The 21,540-nt window shown below is 45.9% G+C and overlaps 1 protein-coding gene across 1 annotated transcript in view; it reads right to left on the bottom strand.

Moving 5' to 3' along the window:
• LOC309568384 (nephrocystin-4-like) overlaps positions 1-21,540 on the bottom strand; it is a 350,057-nt gene that overhangs the window by 172,649 nt on the left and 155,868 nt on the right. Inside the window, exons 8-9 of the mRNA XM_082274044.1 lie at positions 12,907-13,089; positions 8,725-8,848 (exon numbers count right to left, since the gene is read on the bottom strand). Of these exons, the coding sequence (XP_082130170.1) occupies positions 8,725-8,848; positions 12,907-13,089 (307 nt within the window). The remainder of the gene's footprint in view (positions 1-8,724; positions 8,849-12,906; positions 13,090-21,540) is intronic.

Raw genomic sequence — 21,540 nt, 5'->3', positions numbered from 1 at the left:
GAGGTCCAGAATTGGACTCACCTTCCTTCCTGGGGACTGTAAACAGGTTTGAGTAAAACCCCTGAAAAAGTTTCCGAAGTCAGAACGGGGACCATCACCCTTTAAAGTAAAAGGTCTTTCACCGCCCCAAAAAGAGCATGTAAGCGGACCAGGGAGAGTCACACATTGGAAGGAAGAACCTTACTGGAGGGAAGGAACGAAATTCGATCTTGTAGCCGGACTGAATGACCACGTAGACCCTCTTGTTCTTGTACCAGGGGAGTCCACAGGTCTGGCAACCAGCGAAGATGTCCGCCCACCCCAGATACGGGTGAGGGCGCACCTTCATGCGGAAGGGGCCTTGTCCGCGGGTCTGGAGAAGACTGCACTTGACTTGCCAAACCAAGTTCGCTTGGATCCTCAAGAGGAAGCCCCGAAGGGCTCCGATCCCTTGTCACTTGACCCTGAGGGACGAAACAACCGTCTTATGAGCCGAGAAGGAGGCCCACGTCTACGACGAGAATCCTTGCCCTTAGTAGCCTGTGGAAGAAAGGTAATCTTCCCCCCTGCAAGACCTTTAATGATGTCATCCAGGGTAGCACCAAACAGGCGATCTCCTTGAAAGGAAAGATCAGTCAAGGCCTTTTTAGAAGTCTGGACCAGCATTTGAGCCAAAAGACATTTCCCGAAGGACCACTGCCGAAACAGAGAGCGGAGCCACTAGGGGAACGGCATCCAAAGAGGCATTACAAATAAACTGCAGCCCCTGTAACATCTGGTCCACCAGCTCAAAAAAAGCAGCTATCTCCCCCTCGAGGTCACGGCACAAAAGTTTAGCCCATTCGGTCAGAGTCTGCAACACCAGGGCAATAGTGATATCGGTCTCAGTGCCGAACCAGCCAGGCGTACATAATGCAGGTCACAGCCTCCGCCTTCCTGTCAGGCGGGTCCTAAAAAGGCTGGGAACTTTTCAACTGGAATCATGGTTGCCTTGTTTAATCGGGAAAACGGAGGGTCCACCACCGGTGGAACAGTCTACTTCTTAAGAAGGGACTCCTCTTAGGGGTATCGCTTAGGGACCCCAAGGGGAGGCTTTGTTGTCCCCACTCTTTAGTGACAATTCTGTCAAAATAAGAGGGGAAAGGGAACACTTTTTCCACTCTGGATGGTTTGTGAGTGCCAAAGGAAACTTGCATTTCTGTCGCAGCTGCAGCTGCGTCCTCCATTATTAACCACTTGCCGACCAGCCACCGCAGATTTATGGCGGCAGGTCGGCTCCCAGGCAAAGTCCCGTACATGTTTTCTGCCCCCGCTTGTCAGCAGAGAAGCCAGTGTGTGTGACAGGCGGCTCTGATGGCCGCCGGCCACCCGCGATCTCCCCCCGCTGACAGAGAAGGACGGATGGCTGATGTAAACACAGCCGTCTGTCCTTCTCCCCGAGATGATCACAGAGACCATGTGACCCTACTATATAGGATCGCATGTCTCTATGGTCATCTCACAAGACCAACCCCCCCCACAGTTAAAATCACTCCCCTAAGCTTACATTTGACCCCTTGATCACCAATAGTATTAACCCCTTCCCTGCCAATGTCATTACTACAGTAACAGTGCATATTTATAGCACTGATTACTGTAGTAATGTCACTGGTACCCCTAAAAGTGTCAAAAATGTCAGTTAGGGGTCCGACCTGTCCGCCAAAATGTTGCAGTCCCGCAAAAAATCGCAGATCGCCACCATTACTAGTAAGAAAAAAAAAAACAATAAAAATGACATATATCTTTCCCGTAGTTAGTGAACACAATAACTTTTGCGCAAACCAATAAAAATACGCTTATTGCGGATTTTTTTTACCAAAAATATGTGGCAGAAAACAAATTGGCCTAAAATGTTAAAAAAATTTTGATTTCTAAATTTTTTTTGGGGAATGTTATATATCAGAATGTGAAAAATATTGTTTTTTTTTTTCGAAATTGTCGCTATTTTTTTGTTTATAGCGCAAAAAATAAAAATCACACAATGCTCGCGCGATTGTCCGTTAAAATAAAGCAGTGCCGAATCGCAAAATAGGGCCTGGTCATTAAGTAGCAAAATCTTCTGGTCTTAAAGCGGTTAAGGTCTCACACACAACTACAATCGTCCACCAGCGCCTTCTCGTAAGTGGTTGCAGAAGAGGAGGAATCCTCCTCACTATCCGAGGTTTCAGAGTGTGTGGTTGCAGACCCAGCAGGGTCACCCACGTTCACGGCGACCGAATCGGGTTCAGGATCTGATGAGACAGATGAGGCAGGGGAAAGCGGGGGACGATTTTTGCCAGCCTGTTGCCCAAAAACCACCTCCACCCGGGACACAAAGGACTCTAGAACCACAGTCAGTGCATCGATGGATGGATGGGACCCAGAAGACCCAGCAGCCTCAGAGCGGGGATCAGGTGGGGAGATGTGCTCCAAAGACTCCATGAGTAACCAAGGGGGACCCCACAAAAAAGTGTAAAACACTGCTAAGGGACACCCCCACCGCTCCGGCAGCACCACCCTGTCGCCAGTAACAGAGCACCAAATCGATCCTCAGCAGAGAGGGGGGGGGGCCCCGTCAGACTCACCACCCCGCAAAAACCAGGCACCGCAGCCACCAGGAGAATCTGTGCTGCATGTGTGGCGATCAGGAAAATGAAATGATCCAGGAGTCAACACCAGGGGATGAAGAGGGGCTCCAAATGCCAAAATTGCCGCCCAGAAGGCTCCACTGTCATGGCCGCCACTATTTTCAATGGCAAATCACTGCAAAATGGCCGCCGGGCTACATAAACATGGCCACCATGCATTGAGCAGACAGGCTACAAGAAAATGGCGACCCCGCGCGGCACCAGGAAGGATTCCTAGGCCTCAGCAAATGGCACAAGCAGGAAGGGGGGGGCCCTGGCAGGAGTCTCCACCAGGTACTATCTCCCCTCCCGCCCACAGCCGATTGCCCGGTCGCCGGCGGCGCACCCCCCCCCCCCACCCCCATCACCAGCACAGTACCCTGCCCCCCAGGCGGTGGACCAGGCCACCCCACAGCCCCAGGAACAGTAAAAGAGGGGAGGGGGTGGTAGATTGGGACGATATGGCCCACAGGGACCCCCAGACCAAAGAGGGGGGTGCCTAACGGGAAGGAGGGGAGCCCAGGGGTCTGACCATCCCATGGAGGGGCCCACGTCCACCCTAAAACCCTCCAGGGGAGAGGGGGGACAGCTATTCACCATACCAGGAACCAGACGGGCACTGCTCCAGACAGAACCCCTCGCCATCGAAATGGGGGGCTATCAGCCAGGAGGAACGCTGCTACTTGGGTCGTATGCGACCTCGCGAGGTGTTTAACTCGCAGGCCAGCCCCCGTCCGGTGGGGCTATGTCGTGACCAGACTGGGATGACCACTGGATCTAGATTATCCAGCCCGTCCCCCAGTCCAGCAGTTGATTGTAGATCTCACAGGAAAAAATAGAAAAAATGTGCCAGTACCAGAGATCCCAGCAAGGAATGAGGTCCTTACTCCTGACTAGGTAGAAAAAACTGAGTACCTATAGCAGAGAGAGGGAGTATACCCCCTGGGAATGCCCACAGGGGTAGCCAAACTTTTTTTCTGCCTAGTGTCCTAATCCTGTAGGGGGCAGTATAACCCAATGGTTAAGAAGATCAGAAGCTGTGTTTGTCAATGAACGAAAGAAAAATGTAATTTTTTATCATGCCCAGAGTTCCACTTTAATCTTAGGTCAGACCATTAATAACAGCAAGCCTCCCATCCCCCCCCCCAACTTTATCTCCCTGCCCCCCTATCAAGAGGATGTATTCTGTATACAGCAGAGACCCTGTACTGGGAGGGCGTTGGGAAGAGGATTTTCTGCCGGGACGGAGGCTCATTTATATTTATAGTAGGCAGCCTTTTGCAGGCGTTGCATTTTTTATTTTTACCAACATATACTTATCCTTTATAGAACTATAATACCGTGAAGATGCTCTTATGAGTTGCTGTAGCATTTGACTTTCACAAGTTTCCAGAAAAGCTACAAGAGCAATAAATTGTCTATACACCAGCTGACATGACATATCAATTAGACAAATGCACACGGGAACCGCGGGTCAGTCTAAAATGAAGGAGCGCCATCTGTTCAATAATGTCCCTATCAAACTTCTAAACTCTCTCCATTAACTCCTGTCTGGAGGAAGGAAGAGGCTGGTAACGGATGGAGAAACGGTGGAATTCCAAACTGAAGAATGGAAAATTCTCTTCTCAGTTTTTATCTAGAACAATCGTTTTTTACTGCTTGTACAGTCCTCTTGCTTTTTGCCTCGAGAAGGAAGGGGGGGGGGCACTTTGCTACGTGACCTAATGGCACTTTTCCACTGCCAGTACCGGTTCGGCCCTGCTTGGCTCGGTTTGGTTTTCCACTGCATGGTACCGCATGGTACGGTGTTGGAACGTTTCGGTACGGTTTGCTTTTCCACTAAAGTAGTAAGTGGGTGGGATAACAACAATTCTCTGACCAATCAGTGGCTAGTAGTGACAAACAGTCAAGGCTGCATGCAAAGGATTGTGGGATATGGTACCGTTACAGCCCTCTTGGAACCACAACCGAGGTGGTACTGTTTAAGCGAGCCATACCATTCGGTTCCATGTGGTGGAAAAGCCAACATGTTTTGGGGATTCAGATGCACTCCCTTCATCAGAGTTTAGGTATTCTGTGGGCTCAAAATTATCTGGACTCCATTGGATAATAATAATACTGGTATATGTAGAATCGGATTATATCACCAGTTTAATTAAAAACCATTCTGGAATATGACCACTGGGGCGGCGCTCTTACAGATTTTTTGCACAAATGGACTTCTACTATCTTTCTTTTTGCTGGGGGGGGTGGCATCTGGTACATGTCAACCGCCTCACCAAAGTAAGTCAGCTTAAAGAGGAGCTTCACCTGGGTCAGACCACTGCACTCTCCAATTAAAAAAAAGACAACATGTTTTGGGGATTCAGATGCATTCCCTTCATCAGGGTTTATATATTGTGTGGGCTCGAAATGATCTGGACTCCATAGGATAATAATAATACTGGTATATGTAGAATTGGATTATATCACCAGTTTAATTAAAAAACATTCTGGATTATGACCACTGGGGCGGCGCTCTTACTGATTTTGTTGTACAATTGGACTTCTCTCTCTCTCTTTCTTTTTGCTGGGGGGTGATCTGGTACATGTCACCCGCCTCACCAAAGTAAGTCAGCTTAAAGAGGAGCTTCATCTGGGTCAGACAACCGCACTCTCCAATTAAAAAAAAAAAGCCAACATGTTTTGGGGATTCAGATGCTCTCCCTTCATCAGAGTTTAGGTATTCTGTGGGCTCAAAATTATCTGGACTGCATACTAATAATACTGGTATATGTAGAATTGGATTATATCACCAGTTTAATTAAAAACCATTCTGGATTACGACCACTGGGGCGGCGCTCTCTCTGATTTTTTGCACAATTGGCCTTCTCTTTCTCTGTTTTTGCTGGGGGTGATCTGGTACATGTCACCAGCCTCACCAAAGTAAGTCAGCTTAAAGAGGAGCTTCACCTGGGTCAGACAACTGCACTCCCCAATTAAAAAAAAAAAAAGCCAACATGTTTTGGGGATTCAGATGCTCTCCCTTCATCAGTGTTTAGGTATTCTGTGGGCTTAAAATTATCTGGACTCCATAGGATGCTAATAATACTGGTATATGTAGAATTGGATTATATCACCAGTTTCATTAAAAACCATTCTGGAATATAGTTACATAGTTACATAGTAGGTGAGGTTGAATAAAGACAATAGTCCATCCAGTTCCCCCTGTGTAGGTGTGTGTGGCCGTAATCATCTCTCATACCCCTGAATGTTCTGATCCTTGAGATGTAAGTCTAAGAGTCTTTTGAAAGCCACCATACTTCCCGCAGAAACCACCTCTTGTGGTAGAGAATTCCACAATCTTGTAGCCCTAACAGTAAAGAACACCCCACGTTGCCTGAGGTTAAAACGCTTCTCCTCTAATCGCATTGTATGCCCCCGAGTCCTCATGCAATCCTTTCGACTGAATAGCTTTTTTTCTATGCTGAGATCACCATTGAGATATTTATAAATTGCTATCATGTCCCCTCTCAGGCGTCTCTTCTCCAGGGAGAATAAATCAAGCGATTGTAGACGCTCTTCATAATTAAGGTCCTCCAATCCCCTAATTAGTTTAGTTGCCCTTCTCTGGACTCTCTTCAGCTCCAACACATCCCTCCTGAGGACTGGTGACCAGAATATGACCACTAGGGCGGCGCTCTTACTGATTTTTTTTTGCACAATTGGACTTCTCTCTCTTTCTTCTTTGCTGGGGGTGATCTGGTACAGGTCACTCGCCTCACCAAAGTAAGTCAGCTTAAAGAGGAGCTTCACCTGGGTTCTAGTGCTGATTTAAATTGCGCACATCCATGCAATGGCGACCAACGATGTGAATTTTACTTTCCGAAGGCAATGCTTTAAAAGTCTTTACAGGTTACCACTTTAGATTTACACAGAAGGTCTCTTGCTAGAATACTGCCCATGATCTGACGTGCATGATGACACCTCACATGTGTGGGGCGATCACTGTTTGCATGCCTTCGTGTGGGACCGACGCATGCGTTCGCCTTTGCACGCGAGCACGGGGGCCGAGGCACTTGAACAACTGTAGTAATGTCACTGGTCCCCCCAAAAGTGTCAAAAGCGTCAGTTAGGGGTCCAATCTGTCCGCCGCAATGTCGCAGTCCAGCTAAAAAATGTACTGATCGCCGCCATTACTAGTAATAAATAAATAAAAATGACATAAATCTTTCCCCTAGTTTGTAGACGCGATAACTTTTGTGCAAACCAATCAATATACACTTATTGGGATTTTTTTTTACCAAAAATATGTAGCAGAATACAAATTGGCCTAAATTGATAATAAAAAAAAAAATTTTTATTGGGAATGTTTTATAGCAGAAAGTAAAAAATATTGTTTTTTTTTTTCTCCACAATTGTCGTTCTTTTTTTGTCTATAGCGCAAAAAATAAAAACCGCAGAGGTGAACAATTACCACCAAAAGAAAGATCTGTTTGTGAGAAAAAAATGGCATTAATTTTATTTGGGTACAGCGCCGCACGACCGCGCAATTGTCAGGTAAAGTAACACAGTGTCGTAAAAGCACAAAATGGCCTGGTCATTAAGGGGGTAAAACTTTTCGATCCTTAAGTGGGTAAAAAATGTTTTTTATTATTTATTCATTTTTTATTCTTACACTGTTGCTTTCATTTTTTTTTTAATCACCTCATACTAGTACATTATGAGAGGCTTACCTGGACTTTGAGCCCTCCAGTGCATCTCTTATCACTATAGTTCCAGGAGAGCGATGCTGATTCTTCTGAGCTCTGCACCTTGAACAGGAGAGTCGCTGTAGCTGCTATGCCTGCCACACCCACTTCTGCCCATTCACAGAAGCCTTTGTATTAGGCGAGCACATTTACAAAATACAAAGGCTTCTGTGAATGGGCAGCAGAGGGGAGGGGCAGGCATAGAAGCTCTGTGTGTCTCTCTCCTCTCAGAAGGCACACTTTGATTTAAGTCCAGCGAAGTGCATGACACCTTCTAGGCTTAACTCTGCTATTTATACCTGACAGCTTTATAGTACTATAGTACTCAGAAGACAGCTATCGCTGTAGTTCCAGCAGAGTGACTCTGATCCTTCTGAGCTCTGCATCTTGAACAGGAGAGTCGTTGCAGCTGCTATGCACGTCCCTCCCCTCCACCTGCCCATTCACAGAAGCCTTTGTATTATGTGAGCACATCCACAAAATACATAGGCTTCTGTGAATGGACAGCAGAGGGGAGGGGCAGGCATAGCAGCTCTGTGTGTTTCTCTCCTCTCAGATCCCCAGGGTACCACTCAGCACAGCAATATCTGTCAGATGTAAATAATAAAGATAAACCCAGGAGAGTCGCTGCAGCTGTTATGCCTGCCCCTCCCCTCCTCCTTCTCAATCACAGAAGCCGTTGTATTATGTGAGAACATCCACAAAACACAAAGGCTTCTGTGAATGGGCAGCAGAGGGGAGGAATGGGCATAGCTGCTCTGTGTTTTTCTCCTCTCAGATCCCGGGAGTGTCTCTGAACCAGAGCAATAAACCTATCAGATGTAAATAATAGAGCTAAGCCCGATAGAGGTCATGCAGCTCCTTGGTCTTAACTCAGAGTGTGCCTTCACTTTTTAACAGGGTAGCTAAATTCCTGTAATTCAGCTTCAAATATTTTTTTTTTAAATGCAAGCAGTGTAAGTTCCTGAATTTGACTTGCTATCAACCTCTTGTGACCCCTATACAACAGAGCTCAGACTGGAAGATGGAGAAGCAGCTTAAAGAGCCGATTTCCCTCATGCTGATAAGAGGAGAGAGCAGAGCAAAGGAGAGAGCTCATCAGCCTGCTGCTTCTCCATTCACTGTCCTGTCACAGACTGGGGGCGGGACAAGACCTGAAAGTGTTACGTAACTGCCGTATAGAAAACGCAGATCTCCTGTCCTGCCAGACAAGGCTGTGCTGTGTAGCAGAGCTTGGTAAATCTCAGAACTGGATGGACAGAAGTACAATAACTTAGGCAAGTAAAACAGCCCTAATAGATGTATGTTATCTGTGTATTTAGCCATGTGTCTGGATAAACATATATATATAAAAAGAAAATTCAACTTACCGTCCCCCAGATTAACTTTCTTCTTGGACTGGACCAGCTCTTGGGTGAACTCATGGTCATCAAGCTGACGGTCCGACCGTAAACTAAAGTTTAAGAACAATGTCCCACCTTCCATTTGCTGCACCTGATTGGACAAAGAGAACGGTCAGGAAAAGGCAGGTTACTACAATATGTACACTAAGGGCTAGTGTTAGTCTCTGAAGAGCAATCTGCATTTTATAGCCCTTCAGAGGGCATTGTGGGGCGCCTTGATTCAGTTAAATGGGTGGTGTTCAGTGACAGCAGGGGATCATTTTTACTGCATCGGGGCTGTGGCATATGTACACCCTCTCTGCTGCCCATGCAGCTTAGGGGGGAGCAGTTGAGGGTTGGTAAAAACACAGCTCCACCACGCGTTTTTACAACCCGCCCCCCCCCCCCCTTCTTTCCCCAACCACAAGTGCAAACGAATACAAGTAAATAACAGTACAAATAGCCATTCCAGATAGGCTTACTATAAGCCTTAATGTGCTTTGCCCATGCAGGGTAAAGAAAACATCAGGTGCATTTTAGTGGCTGCTCCACCAGCAACACATTAACGGCTTTGCTTTGCCCACCACTCCATTCATGCACCGGCAGAAAAGAAAAATACCCGTGACTCCCCTTCCTCCCAAGACAGGACTGGCATTTGGCAATAGGCTACTTATATTGTAACGGAAACTGCCAACCCACACTGTGTTTGTGGTCTTCTGTCAGTATACAGCTTCCTTGCAGTCAAGAACATATATACCAGATTTTCCCAGCCGCCCTCATACAAAGCTAGCCAACAACTTAGCTTTTACTGGAATCACTCTTTATTGAACAGGCACACAGAATTTATATACAGCATGGACCTCCCCATCCTGATCATATTACCACACAAAGGTCAGGGGTTGCCTGATTACATTATAATATGCAGATGAAATTGTATACAGCAGAATTAACCTGAATTATCTAGCCACCTGGACAGAACAATGTGGGCTCATTAACATTTAACAATGGGACAGGCAGACTTAACACAATCCACATTCCACTTCAATAGATAGACAATAGGACAAGACTGCCAATGACAGTCTGTCCGTCTCCTACATTGAAGTACATGGAATACACATCTATGTATTGCTATGATTATTTAGGAGTCAGACTTAATGGCAACAGGCTATAGGTCTCACAGTGTAAAGTGGTATTAAATCTTCATATTCCCTGAGAGATATTGCTGACAAATATTACTGTCCCACTAGAAGCAATCCAAACCATTCAGTATCTGTCTTTCACTTGCAGTGACGGTGAGTACCTTTTACGTATGTACTCAGTGCTGTCATATAGGGTGAAGGAGAGAGCAGAGTGCAAACTTCAAGTAATAAAAGAGCTCATTATATTGAACCTGGGGCTTTGACCTGCACGGGCAAGGCTTGGGTTCACTTTAAGGTCTCATCCACATATGAGGCAAGGTGGCAAGATATGGCAAGCGGTTCACTTTTCAGAGGCAGTTTAGAGCTAGTGAACAGGCATTCAGGAAGTGATATGTCGCCTTCTGAACACTTTTTTTTATTTTTTATCCCTAAGGTGGATATTTCACTGAAACCCCATTGGACCACACCACAACTGCATCTAAGGCACGTCCCAGTGACTTGAACGGGGCACGGATGGCAAGTGGCACCACCAACCAACCTCAACATGCTGTATAAAATGTGCTGCACTGAGAAGCGACAAGCTATACAGACACATCCATTGGCCAAGATAATAACAGGCCGGTAGGAGGTCAGGGAGATCAAAATGTGCATCAACTGCCTATCTGCCGCATGTGTGTCTGAGGTCTAAGAGTGGAGATTCACATTTCTACTTTCCTGATTGGAATTCAGGTGGTGGTGGTCCTCAAAAAGGTCCAAAGGGTTAGGCCTGAAAAAAATGGTTGAAGACCCATAGAGAGGCCCGAGTTTTCCATAATATTTAGAGGAAAAGTAAAAAAATTACTTACAATTGGTTAGGTTGTGGTGACTCAGATGGGTGGAACTTCCATAAGATGCAGGTGGAGACAAAAAGCCCCATCTCCCCGCAGAGTGAAGAAGGTCGCTTTAGAAGTCATAGGGATCCCAATCCCGGATCCTAGGGGCTCTCATGTAGGTATTGAACTGGTAGGGCAGGCATTACTAAATGGCGAACCGCCATCCAGAAACAGAATGGGCCACAGTTCCATCTAGAAGCATTTATGAGCCACTTCTTTCTCCCAGCCTCCACCACAGTCATTATCACAGTAGAGCGGAGAGCGGGAGGCAAGACAGATGGAGAGCGAGAGGCACAGTAGCACTTGATAGAGGGCAGGAGCTGCCTGAGAAAACTTTCCAGATTAAGTAGCAGGTGACTGGTTGTTAGGACACAGAAAAGTCCTAGCAACCAATCTCCAAATTTTTTAATATGCAAAGTTAACTTCAGCAGCTCCCGCCCACCATTTGATATTGTGTCTCTTGCCTTCCACCTGTCCTTCCACCCGCTCTACCTCTGAAGAATGGGGGAGTGTGGGATATTTGATGTATATGTACAAAGAGCTCTACTGTGGGGGGGGGGGTGAAGGTGGGCAGTGCTTGGGGGGGGTAATGCAAAGAGGGCAGAATGCACTACTATTGGGGGGTGTAAAGGGGCAGAGAGCACTACTGTTGGAGGGGGGGGGTAATGTTAAGGGGACAGAAAGCACTGCTGTGGGGAAGAGGGTGTAAAGGGGCAAAAAACACTACTGTGGGGGGGGGGTAATGTAACAGGGACAGAATGCAGTACTGTTGAGGGGGGGGGGGGGCGTCAAGGGGTAGAGAGCACTACTGGGGAGGGGGGTGAAGGGGGCAGAAAGCACTACTGTGGGGGGTTGAAGGTGGGCAGTGCTGGAGGGGGGGGGGGGGTAATGTAAAGAGGACAGAGTGCACTACTGTTGTGGGGGGGGGGGGTTAAGGGGGCAGAGAGCACTACTGTTGGGGGGGGTCGATGTTAACGGGGCAGAAAGCACTACTGGGGGAAGAGGGTGTAAAGGGGCAGAGAGCACTACTGTGGGTGGGAGGGGTTATGTGAAGGGGGTGGAACGCACTACAGTTAGGGGCGTGTAAAGGGGCAGAGAACATTGCTGGGGGGGGGGGGTGAAGGGGCAGAATGCACTACTGTAGGGAGGGGTAAGGGGGCAGAGAACACTACTGTCGGAGGGAGGGTAATGTTAAGGGGACAGAAAGCACTGCTGTGGGGAAGAGGGTGTAAAGGGGCAAAGAGCACTACTGTGGGGGGAGGGCTTATGTAAAGGGGACGGAACGCACTACTGTTGGGGGGGGGTGTAAAAGGGCAGAGAGCATTACTGGGGGGGAGGATGTGAAGGGACAGAAAGCACCACTGTGGGGGGGGGGTGAAGGTGGGCAGTGCTGTTGGGGGGGGGGGTGTTATGAAGGGGGCAGAGAGCACTACTGTGGGGGGGAGGGGTTATGTGAAGGGGACAGAATGCACTATTGTTGGGGGTGTGTAAAAGGGCAGAGATCATTACTGGGGGGAGGATTTGAAGGGGCAGAAAGCACCACTGTGGGGGGTGAAGGTGGGCAGTGCTGTTGGGGGGGGTGTTATGAAGGGGGCAGAGGACACTGCTGTGGATGAAAGGGGGCTTTAATGTGAAGAGGGGGGCTGAGGACACTGCTGTGAAGGGGGGGGGGAGGCTGTGATGTAAAGGTGGTGATAGTAATATGCAGGATGGACTGAGGACACTAATGTAAGGACGGCATTCTGATATGAGGGGGGGCTGTGATGTGAAGGATCTTCGGACAAACATGCGATTCAGACTTCTACTGATCCGTCCTCCGTAAATTTTAATTCAGATATGTTAGGAGATAAAAAAAAAACAGGCGGTGATCCAAATGGCGCAGGCGCCCGGTGTGGGGTGTCTACAAATGGGTCGGAATCATCAAGTTGGATGAACAAGTTGAATCTCACCAAAATAAAGCTGTTTGATGTTCCTCCAACTTGATGACTCGAACCCATTCCCAGACACCCCACACCGGGCGCCTGTGCCATTTTGGATCACCGATGGTTTTTTTTTACCTCCTCGCACTCTACCCTTTCCTGATTGGCTCTCTTTATTAAAACAAAGTATAATCTGTTGTAGAATACCAGCAATAATTTTGTATAAAACAATAATGTTACCTCATCAGAGCTCATGTTGGTTGAGGGGATCTTGTAGACGAGATTATTACTGGGATTGACTGGTGGTCCGCCTTGGAGAGGTACGGTCACTTCTGTTGTCTCTGCACTTAGAAAGGGGTTCCAGGAGGCCCAGCGTATCATCCGCATGTAGGATGTATTTGACAGAACTGATGCCGATGGAATCTAAATAAAACATTTAAGAAAAAATTATAGAAGGCAGTAAGGCAACGATACAGGTCAACACACGGCCCTAGACCAACAACTCATCAGCTTTGGCTTACAGCACTGTCATCATTATACATAAAACTCCATCACAAAACCCAACATAAGAATATACGTGGAATTAAATGAACATTTGTTTTTTCCTTATTTGCAATTTTCTGGACAGATGACAGAGACAAAGTATCTTATAAAAATAAAAACGGAACAACTTCACCCGGGAAAATCCTAAATTACGTTTTGGACAAGTCCTTCGACTGACGGCCTGTCGGGGGTACCATCAATGTCGGCATAATTGGTGATAAAGCAGCGGTGCTGTTCATTATAGGCGGTAGTTATGTGTTATTCTGGCGTTTCATTCCTGAAATGAATATGCTGCATCTTCTCCGGTAATATTTCGTTTTGCATTGAGCCGTATAAATGGAAACAATTACTCTGGAGGATCTGTGCTCTGCTTTTCTAGTCTTGCCCTGTCATCCGTTTTGTACAGAGAATTTAAAGAGTAACTCCACTTTTATTGAGAACCCCCCCAAAACCTCCCCCCCCCACCCCCCGGGTGATCCATGTACATTGCAGGGTTTCGTAACAAACTTTGCTGCAGATTTCTACTTTGTGCTTTTCTGAAGAGATAGCGGTTTCTTTCTCTGTGTCCATGTGCAAAGCAGGGGTGTAACTACGGGGGTTGCAGGGGTTGCAATTGCAACCGGGCCCCATGCTCCAGGGCCTGTGCGGCTCCCCTGTACACCTGGATAGGAGGGGCGGCGGGGGCAGCATGGAGAGAAATCACTGTCCTCCTTTTTCCTCCTGTAGCTGCAGGAGGAAAATGGAGGAGATTGGTTCCTCTGTATGCTGCCCCCGCCACTCCTCCTATCCAGTTCACTTGTGTTCTGCTGTCTCTGGGCCCCTGTGTGCTCCCCTGGTCCCCCCCCTCCCACTGTACTCCCTCCCCTCCCCTCTCCTCCTATCCAGTTCACTTGTGTTCTACTGTCTCTGGGCCCCTGTGTGCTCCCCTGCCCCCCCCCCCTACTGTGCTGCCCCCCCCACTCCTCCTATCCAGTTCACTTGTGTTCTGCTGTCTCTGGGCCCCTGTGTGCTCCCCTGCCCCCCCCCCTACTGTGCTGCCCCCCCCCCCACTGTGCTCCCTCCCCTCTCCTGCTGGCTGCACAGGGTATGTGTCACAATAGAGAACCAGGAAGGGGTCAGTAAATATGTAATTTACCAGCTCCTTCCATTTCTGAATGGACAGAGTCATAGTCAGTGACATTGTAAAAAAAATAAAATAAAATGATAAAAAATAATACAATTAAATTACCAAAAAAATAAAAACTACTGACACCAGTGGGAGAACTTCCAGGATTGCAAAGGTCACACTTGCGATCGGGCCCTGGCATTCCACCACCGTGGGGAGGCCTCAAGATGGCAGGAAGGGGCCCCACTGCAGAACTTGTGAAAGGGTCCCGCTGCGGGACCGTAATAAAGGGCCCCGCAACAAGAGTAAAGGGCCCCAGGATCAGTGGGAAGAGCCCAGGCTTGAAGGGAAGGGCCCCGGCCAGGGGTCCGGGGGGCCCTTCATGGTTTCTTGCACCAGGGCCCTGAAGGTTCTAGTTACGCCTGTGGTACAAAGTGAATGTGAATGGAAGTAATTCTATAATGTAAAGGGAGCGACTGAGTGGATATACTATGCCTGCTGAGTGCTGGGAATACTTTTTTGGATATCTTCTGGTGAGTCTGGGATTAATGTAATGGCTGAAGGTTTTATGTTCTTCTAAGTGACTTCTAGGCTCCATAGTGCAGTCAAATTTGATTGCCTATACACAACCTGTTATTAGTAACTTGCCCCATAGACGACAAGCTGTGCAATCTTGCCTTTCCGTCAGTTTGTTTTCCCTCCCTAGGCTCCATAATATGGTCACTCTCTTATATGGTCCCGGCGCCTGCCCCAGAAAGGGTTTTTCCTTGCATGTGCAGTTATTTAGATAAGTAATGTATGGTCTGTATAGCCCTGAAGAAGCTTGTGGCGAAATGCGTTGGCTTTGAAGACCTGCACTACACATTAGGACCTCTTGCATTCATTAATTTTCCCAATAGGAATATTTTTTAACTTTGTATTTGGTTTGTCTTTATGTAAATTATTTTTTAACTTTTTCTTGGATTGAATAAAAAGTATATATTTTATACAAATTTGATTACACCTCCTTTGCAGCCTCAAAGGTCAATTTTTTTCCTCTCTTTTTTTTTCTCTTTTTATTTTACGCAATTATAGATCATGGCCATATGGATCACAAATGTTTTTCTATATATATAATTAAAGGAAGTTCGTACATCCTGTATATTAATGTATTTTGTATGTATTGCACACTGCACTCATCATGCACAGGCACTAATAATGTTTTCATTACATGTTTGCATTCTTTTGAGTCCTGATTAGAATTAGCCTACCTATGTTACGCCCCTTGTTACCAGAAAAGTACAATAGTAATAATTATGTGATACCTACGTAATCATGTGTAAAAAAGCCTTCAATTGCGTCAAATAAAAAAGCCAACGTGGTACCAATATTTAAAAAAGGGCGGAGATATATCCCTGGGAACTATAGGCCGGTCAGCCTAACATCAGTTGTCTGCAAGATATTGGAGGGGATGATAAGGGACCACATACAAGACTTTAGTAATGAAAACGGTATCATTAGTAGTAATCAGCATGGATTTATGAAGAATTGTTCTTGCCTGGCCAATCTATTAACCTTCTATGAAGAAGTGAGTTGCCATCTGGATAAAGGAAGGCCTGTGGATGTGATGTATCTGGATAAAGGAAGGTCTGTGGATGTGGTATATCTAGATAAAGGAAGGCCTGTGGATGTGATGTATCTGGATAAAGGAAGGCCTGTGGATGTGGTGTATCTGGATAAAGGAAGGCCTGTGGATGTGGTGTATCTGGATAAAGGAAGGCATGTGGATGTGGGGTATCTGGATAAAGGAAGGCTTGTGGATGTGATGTATCTGGATAAAGGAAGGCATGTGGATGTGGGGTATCTGGATAAAGGAAGGCCTGTGGATGTGATGTATCTGGATAAAGGAAGGCCTGTGTATGTGGTGCATCTGGATAAAGGAAGGCCTGTGGATGTGGTGTATCTGGATAAAGGAAGGTCTGTGGATGTGGTATATCTAGATAAAGGAAGGCCTGTGGATGTGATGTATCTGGATAAAGGAAGGCCTGTGGATGTGGTGTATCTGGATAAAGGAAGGCCTGTGGATGTGGTGTATCTGGATAAAGGAAGGCATGTGGATGTGGGGTATCTGGATAAAGGAAGGCTTGTGGATGTGATGTATCTGGATAAAGGAAGGCATGTGGATGTGGGGTATCTGGATAAAGGAAGGCCTGTGGATGTGATGTATCTGGATAAAGGAAGGCCTGTGGATGTGATGTATCTGGATAAAGGAAGGCCTGTGGATGTGGTGTATCTGGATAAAGGAAGGCCTGTGGATTTGGGGTATCTGGATAAAGGAAGGCTTGTGGATGTGATGTATCTGGATAAAGGAAGGCCTGTGGATGTGATGTATCTGGATAAAGGAAGGCCTGTGGATGTGGTGTATCTGGATAAAGGAAGGCCTGTGGATTTGGGGTATCTGGATAAAGGAAAGCCTGTGGATGTGGTGTATCTGGATAAAGGAAAGCCTGTGGATGTGGTGTATCTGGATAAAGGAAGGCCTGTGGATGTGGTGTATCTGGATAAAGGAAGGCCTGTGGATTTGGGGTATCTGGATAAAGGAAAGCCTGTGGATGTGGTGTATCTGGATAAAGGAAAGCCTGTGGATGTGATGTATCTGGATAAAGGAAGGCCTGTGGATGTGGTGTATCTGGATAAAGGAAGGCCTGTGGATGTGGTGTATCTGGATAAAGGAAGGCCTGTGGATGTGGTGTATCTGGATAAAGGAAGGCCTGTGGATGTGGTGCATCTGGATAAAGGAAGGCCTGTGGATGTGGTGTATCTGGATAAAGGAAGGCCTGTGGATGTGGTGTATCTGGATAAAGGAAGGCCTGTGGATGTGGTGTATCTGGATAAAGGAAGTCCTGTGGATGTGGTGTATCTGGATAAAGGAAGGCCTGTGGATGTGGTGCATCTGGATAAAGGAAGGCCTGTGGATGTGGTGTATCTGGATAAAGGAAGGCCTGTGGATGTGGTGTATTTGGGTAAAGGAAGGCCTGTGGATGTGGTGCATCTGGATAAAGGAAGGCCTGTGGATGTGGTGTATCTGGATAAAGGAAGGTCGGTGGATGTGGTGTATTTGGATAAAGGAAGGCCTGTGGATGTGGTATATCTGGATAAAGGAAGGCCTGTGGATGTGGTGTATCTGGATAAAGGAAGGCCTGTGGGTGTGGTGTATCTGGATAAAGGAAGGCCTGTGGATGTGATGTATCTGGATAAAGGAAGGGATGTGGATGTGGTGTATTTGGGTAAAGGAAGGGATGTGGATGTGATGTATCTGGATAAAGGAAGGGATGTGGTGTATCTGGATAAAGGAAGGCCTGTGGATGTGGTGTATCTGGATAAAGGAAGGCCTGTGGATGTGGTGTATCTGGACTTTGCCAAGGCATTTGACACCGTTCCCCACAATCGCTTATTGTACAAACAAAGATACGTAGGAATGGAACCATAGGGTCAGTACCTGGATAGAGAACTGGCTCCAGGGAAGAGTCCAGAGGGTGGTGATAAATAGGGAGTACTCGGATTGGTCGGGTGTGGTAAGTGGGGTCCCCGACCAATACTGTTCAACTTATTCATAAACGACTTGGAGGGTGGGATAAAACAGCACAATCTCGGTATTTGCGGACGATACAAAGCTAAGCATGCCAATATCTTCTATGCAGGATGTGGAAACCTTACAAGCGGACCTGAACAAAATAATGGGGTGGGCAACTACATGGCAGATGAGATTTAATGTTGAAAAATGTAAAGTAATGCACTTGGAAGTTAAAAATAAAAACGCAAGTTACTTGCTAGGGGGGAACCTCTGGGTGAATCTAAGATAGAAAAGGACTTGGGGGTACTGGTAGACAACATGCTTGGCAGTGGCATGCAATGCCAAGCTGCTGCAAGCAAAGCCAACAGAATACTGGGATGTATAAAAAAGGGGATTCACTCCAGAAATAAAGAGATTATTCTCCCACTCTACAAGACTCTGGTCCGGCCGCATCTGGAGTATGCTGTCCAGTTCTGGGCACCGGTCCTCAGGAAGGATGTGCTGGAACTGGAGAAAGTCCAGAGAAGGGCAACAAAGATAATTAGGGGAATGGAGGACATCAGCTATGAGGAAAGACTACAAGCACTGAACTTATTCTCTCTGGAGAAGAGACGCTTGGGAGAGGATATGATATCAATGTGCAAATACCGAACTGGTGACCCTAGTTGGGGAACAAAATTATCAGAGAAAGGGAATTCACACACAGAGCCACTCACTAAAACTTGAAGAAAAGCAGTTTAACCTTAAACTGCATAAAGGGTTCTTTACTGTCAGAGCAGTAGGGATGTGGAATTCTCTTCCACAAGCAGTCGTATCAGCAGGGAGCATCGATAGTTTCAAAAAACTATTAGATGGGCACCTTAAAGACCACAACATACAGGGGGTATACAATGTACAACATACAGGGGTATACAATGTACAACATACAGAGGTATACAATGTACAACATACAGGGGTATACAATGTACAACATACAGGGGGTATACAATGTACAACATACAGGGGGTATACAATGTACAACATACAGGGGGTATACAATGTACAACATACAGGGGTATACAATGTACAACATACAGGGGTATACAATGTACAACATACAGAGGTATACAATGTACAACATACAGGGGTATACAATGTACAACATACAGGGGGTATACAATGTACAACATACAGAGGTATACAATGTACAACATACAGGGGTATACAATGTACAACATACAGGGGTATACAATGTACAACATACAGGGGTATACAATGTACAACATACAGGGATATACAATGTACAACATACAGGGGTATACAATGTACAACATACAGGGATATACAATGTACAACATACAGGGATATACAATGTACAACATACAGGGATATACAATGTACAACATACAGGGATATACAATGTACAACATACAGGGATATACAATGTACAACATACAGGGATATACAATGTACGGTTAACAGCAAACACACACACACATCATAGATTGAACTGGATAGATGGATGTCTTTTTCAACCTCACTAACTATATAACTATGTAACAGTTATTTTGGAAAGATGCGGAGTGTATCTTTCTGTGTCTGTTCCCTACTGCAATAGTTATTAATTTGGAACCATAATCAATATGAGGATAGGAGCTGCCTATCTATAAAATGTCCAGAACAATAATTATCAATCAGCTGATGCACTTGCAGGCCACTAATAAGGAACGTGGCAGGGTCTGCATCCCTTTAGATGCGATTTCCTATTGGGAGTACCTCTCCAAAAATGACATTTTGGTTGCAGGGGATGCTCAAAATCGGACTTGTATCTTAGGGCAGACTTTTGTGAAAAATCAGTGAACCAATCACGCAAGCAGGAAATGACATTGCTGTGGGGCATTCTGTGTACCATCTGTGTACAGAGGGCCCCCAAGTGGCCATTATGCATTTTACAGAAAATTAAAATGGCTGCAGAATGGAAAGGAAAAATCATTTTTAATAATTACATAATTACCATGGAATTATATACTGTATTATAATTATATTAATATTATATAATAATTATAATAGGACTTGTGTAGCAATTGTAAATGATAGATTATGAATATTTATTTATTTATTATTTATTTTTATTTTTTATTTTTTCCCCACTAAAGTGCAGTTACCCTTTAAAATAGATTTAACTTAGCCATCAAGATACTGTGGAAGCCCAGCTCCTGCCAAAACTTTATTTATTTATTTTTATAGAAAAAGGAAAGCTTAGAATTTCTGCTGCCGTCTTTGACCCCATTGGTGAGATTCCCCTCATTTCCTGTATGGTCACAGAGACAGGTAGTAAAAGAAACATCTACTAAGTATGTATCACAGATGGAAAAAAAAAGAAACATTAAAAAAAATTCCATTCCCACTGTACCCAGAAGCAAAATAATTGCTCATACATTAACCACTTGCTGTCCAGTGTAATTTTATTAAAGTTTTACACACCTTAAAAATTAGCATTTTTTGCTAGAAAATTACTTAGAACCCCCAAATATTATCTATTTCCTGAAAGCAGAGGCCCTGGAGAATAAAATAGTGTCTATTGTAGTTTTTATATCACACAATATTTAAGCCAGAGTGCATCCTTACATCAATTGTCCTCACCAGATTACCCCCTTACACCAACTGCCCCCCACCTCACATCAGGGTTTATATAAGTGTCCCCCCTTATATCAATTGCCACCCTCAAAGTGCCCCCTTTCATCAACTGCTCCCATCAGAGTGCCCCCTTACATCAATTGTTCCCATCAGAGTGCCTCCTTAAATCAATTGTCCTCAGCAGAGTCCCCCTTACATCAACTGCTCCCATCAGAGTGCCTCCCTACATCAATTGTCCCTATCAGAATGCCCCCTTACATCAACTGTCCTCATCAGAGTGCTTCCTTACATCAACTGCTTCCATCAGAGTGCCCCCTTAAATCAATTGTCCTCATCAGAGTGCCTTCTTACATCAGCTACTCCCATCAGAGTGCCCCCTTACATAAACTGTCCCTATCAGAGTGCCCCCTTACATACATTGTCCCTATCAGAGTGCCTCTTTACATCAACTGCTTCCATCAGAATGCTTCCCTACATTAATTGTCCCTTTCAGAGTGTCCCCTTAAAATCAATTGTCCCCAGCAAAGTCCCCCTTACATCAACTGCTCCCTTCAGAGTGCCTCCCTACATCAATTGTCCCTATCAGAGTGCCCCCTTACATAAATTGTCCTCATCAGAGTGTGTCCTTACATTAGCTGCTCCCTTCAGAGTGCCCCCTTACATCAACTGACCCCCACCTCACATCAGGGTTTCTAGAAGAGTCACTATTTACATCAATTGCCACCCTCAAAGTGCCCCCTTTCATCAACTGCTCCCATCAGAGTGCCCCCTTACATTAATTGTCCTCATCAGAGTGCCTCCTTAAATCAATTGTCCTCAGCAGAGTCCCCCTTACATCAATTGCTCTCATCAGAGTGCCTCCCTACATCAATTGTCCCCATCAGAATGCCCCCTTACATCAATTGTCCTCATGAGAGTGATTCCTTACATCAACTGCTCCCATCAGAGTGCCCCCTTACATCAATTGTCCTCATCAGAGTGCCTTCTTACATCAATTGTCCTCATCAGAGTGCCCCCTTACATAAATTGTCCCTATCAGAGTGCCTCCTTTCATCAA

This window comes from Pelophylax lessonae (assembly GCF_965119305.1).
Source record: "Pelophylax lessonae genome assembly, chromosome: 12".
NCBI lineage: Eukaryota > Metazoa > Chordata > Amphibia > Anura > Ranidae > Pelophylax > Pelophylax lessonae.
This window is presented reverse-complemented; position numbering and strand designations above follow the sequence as displayed.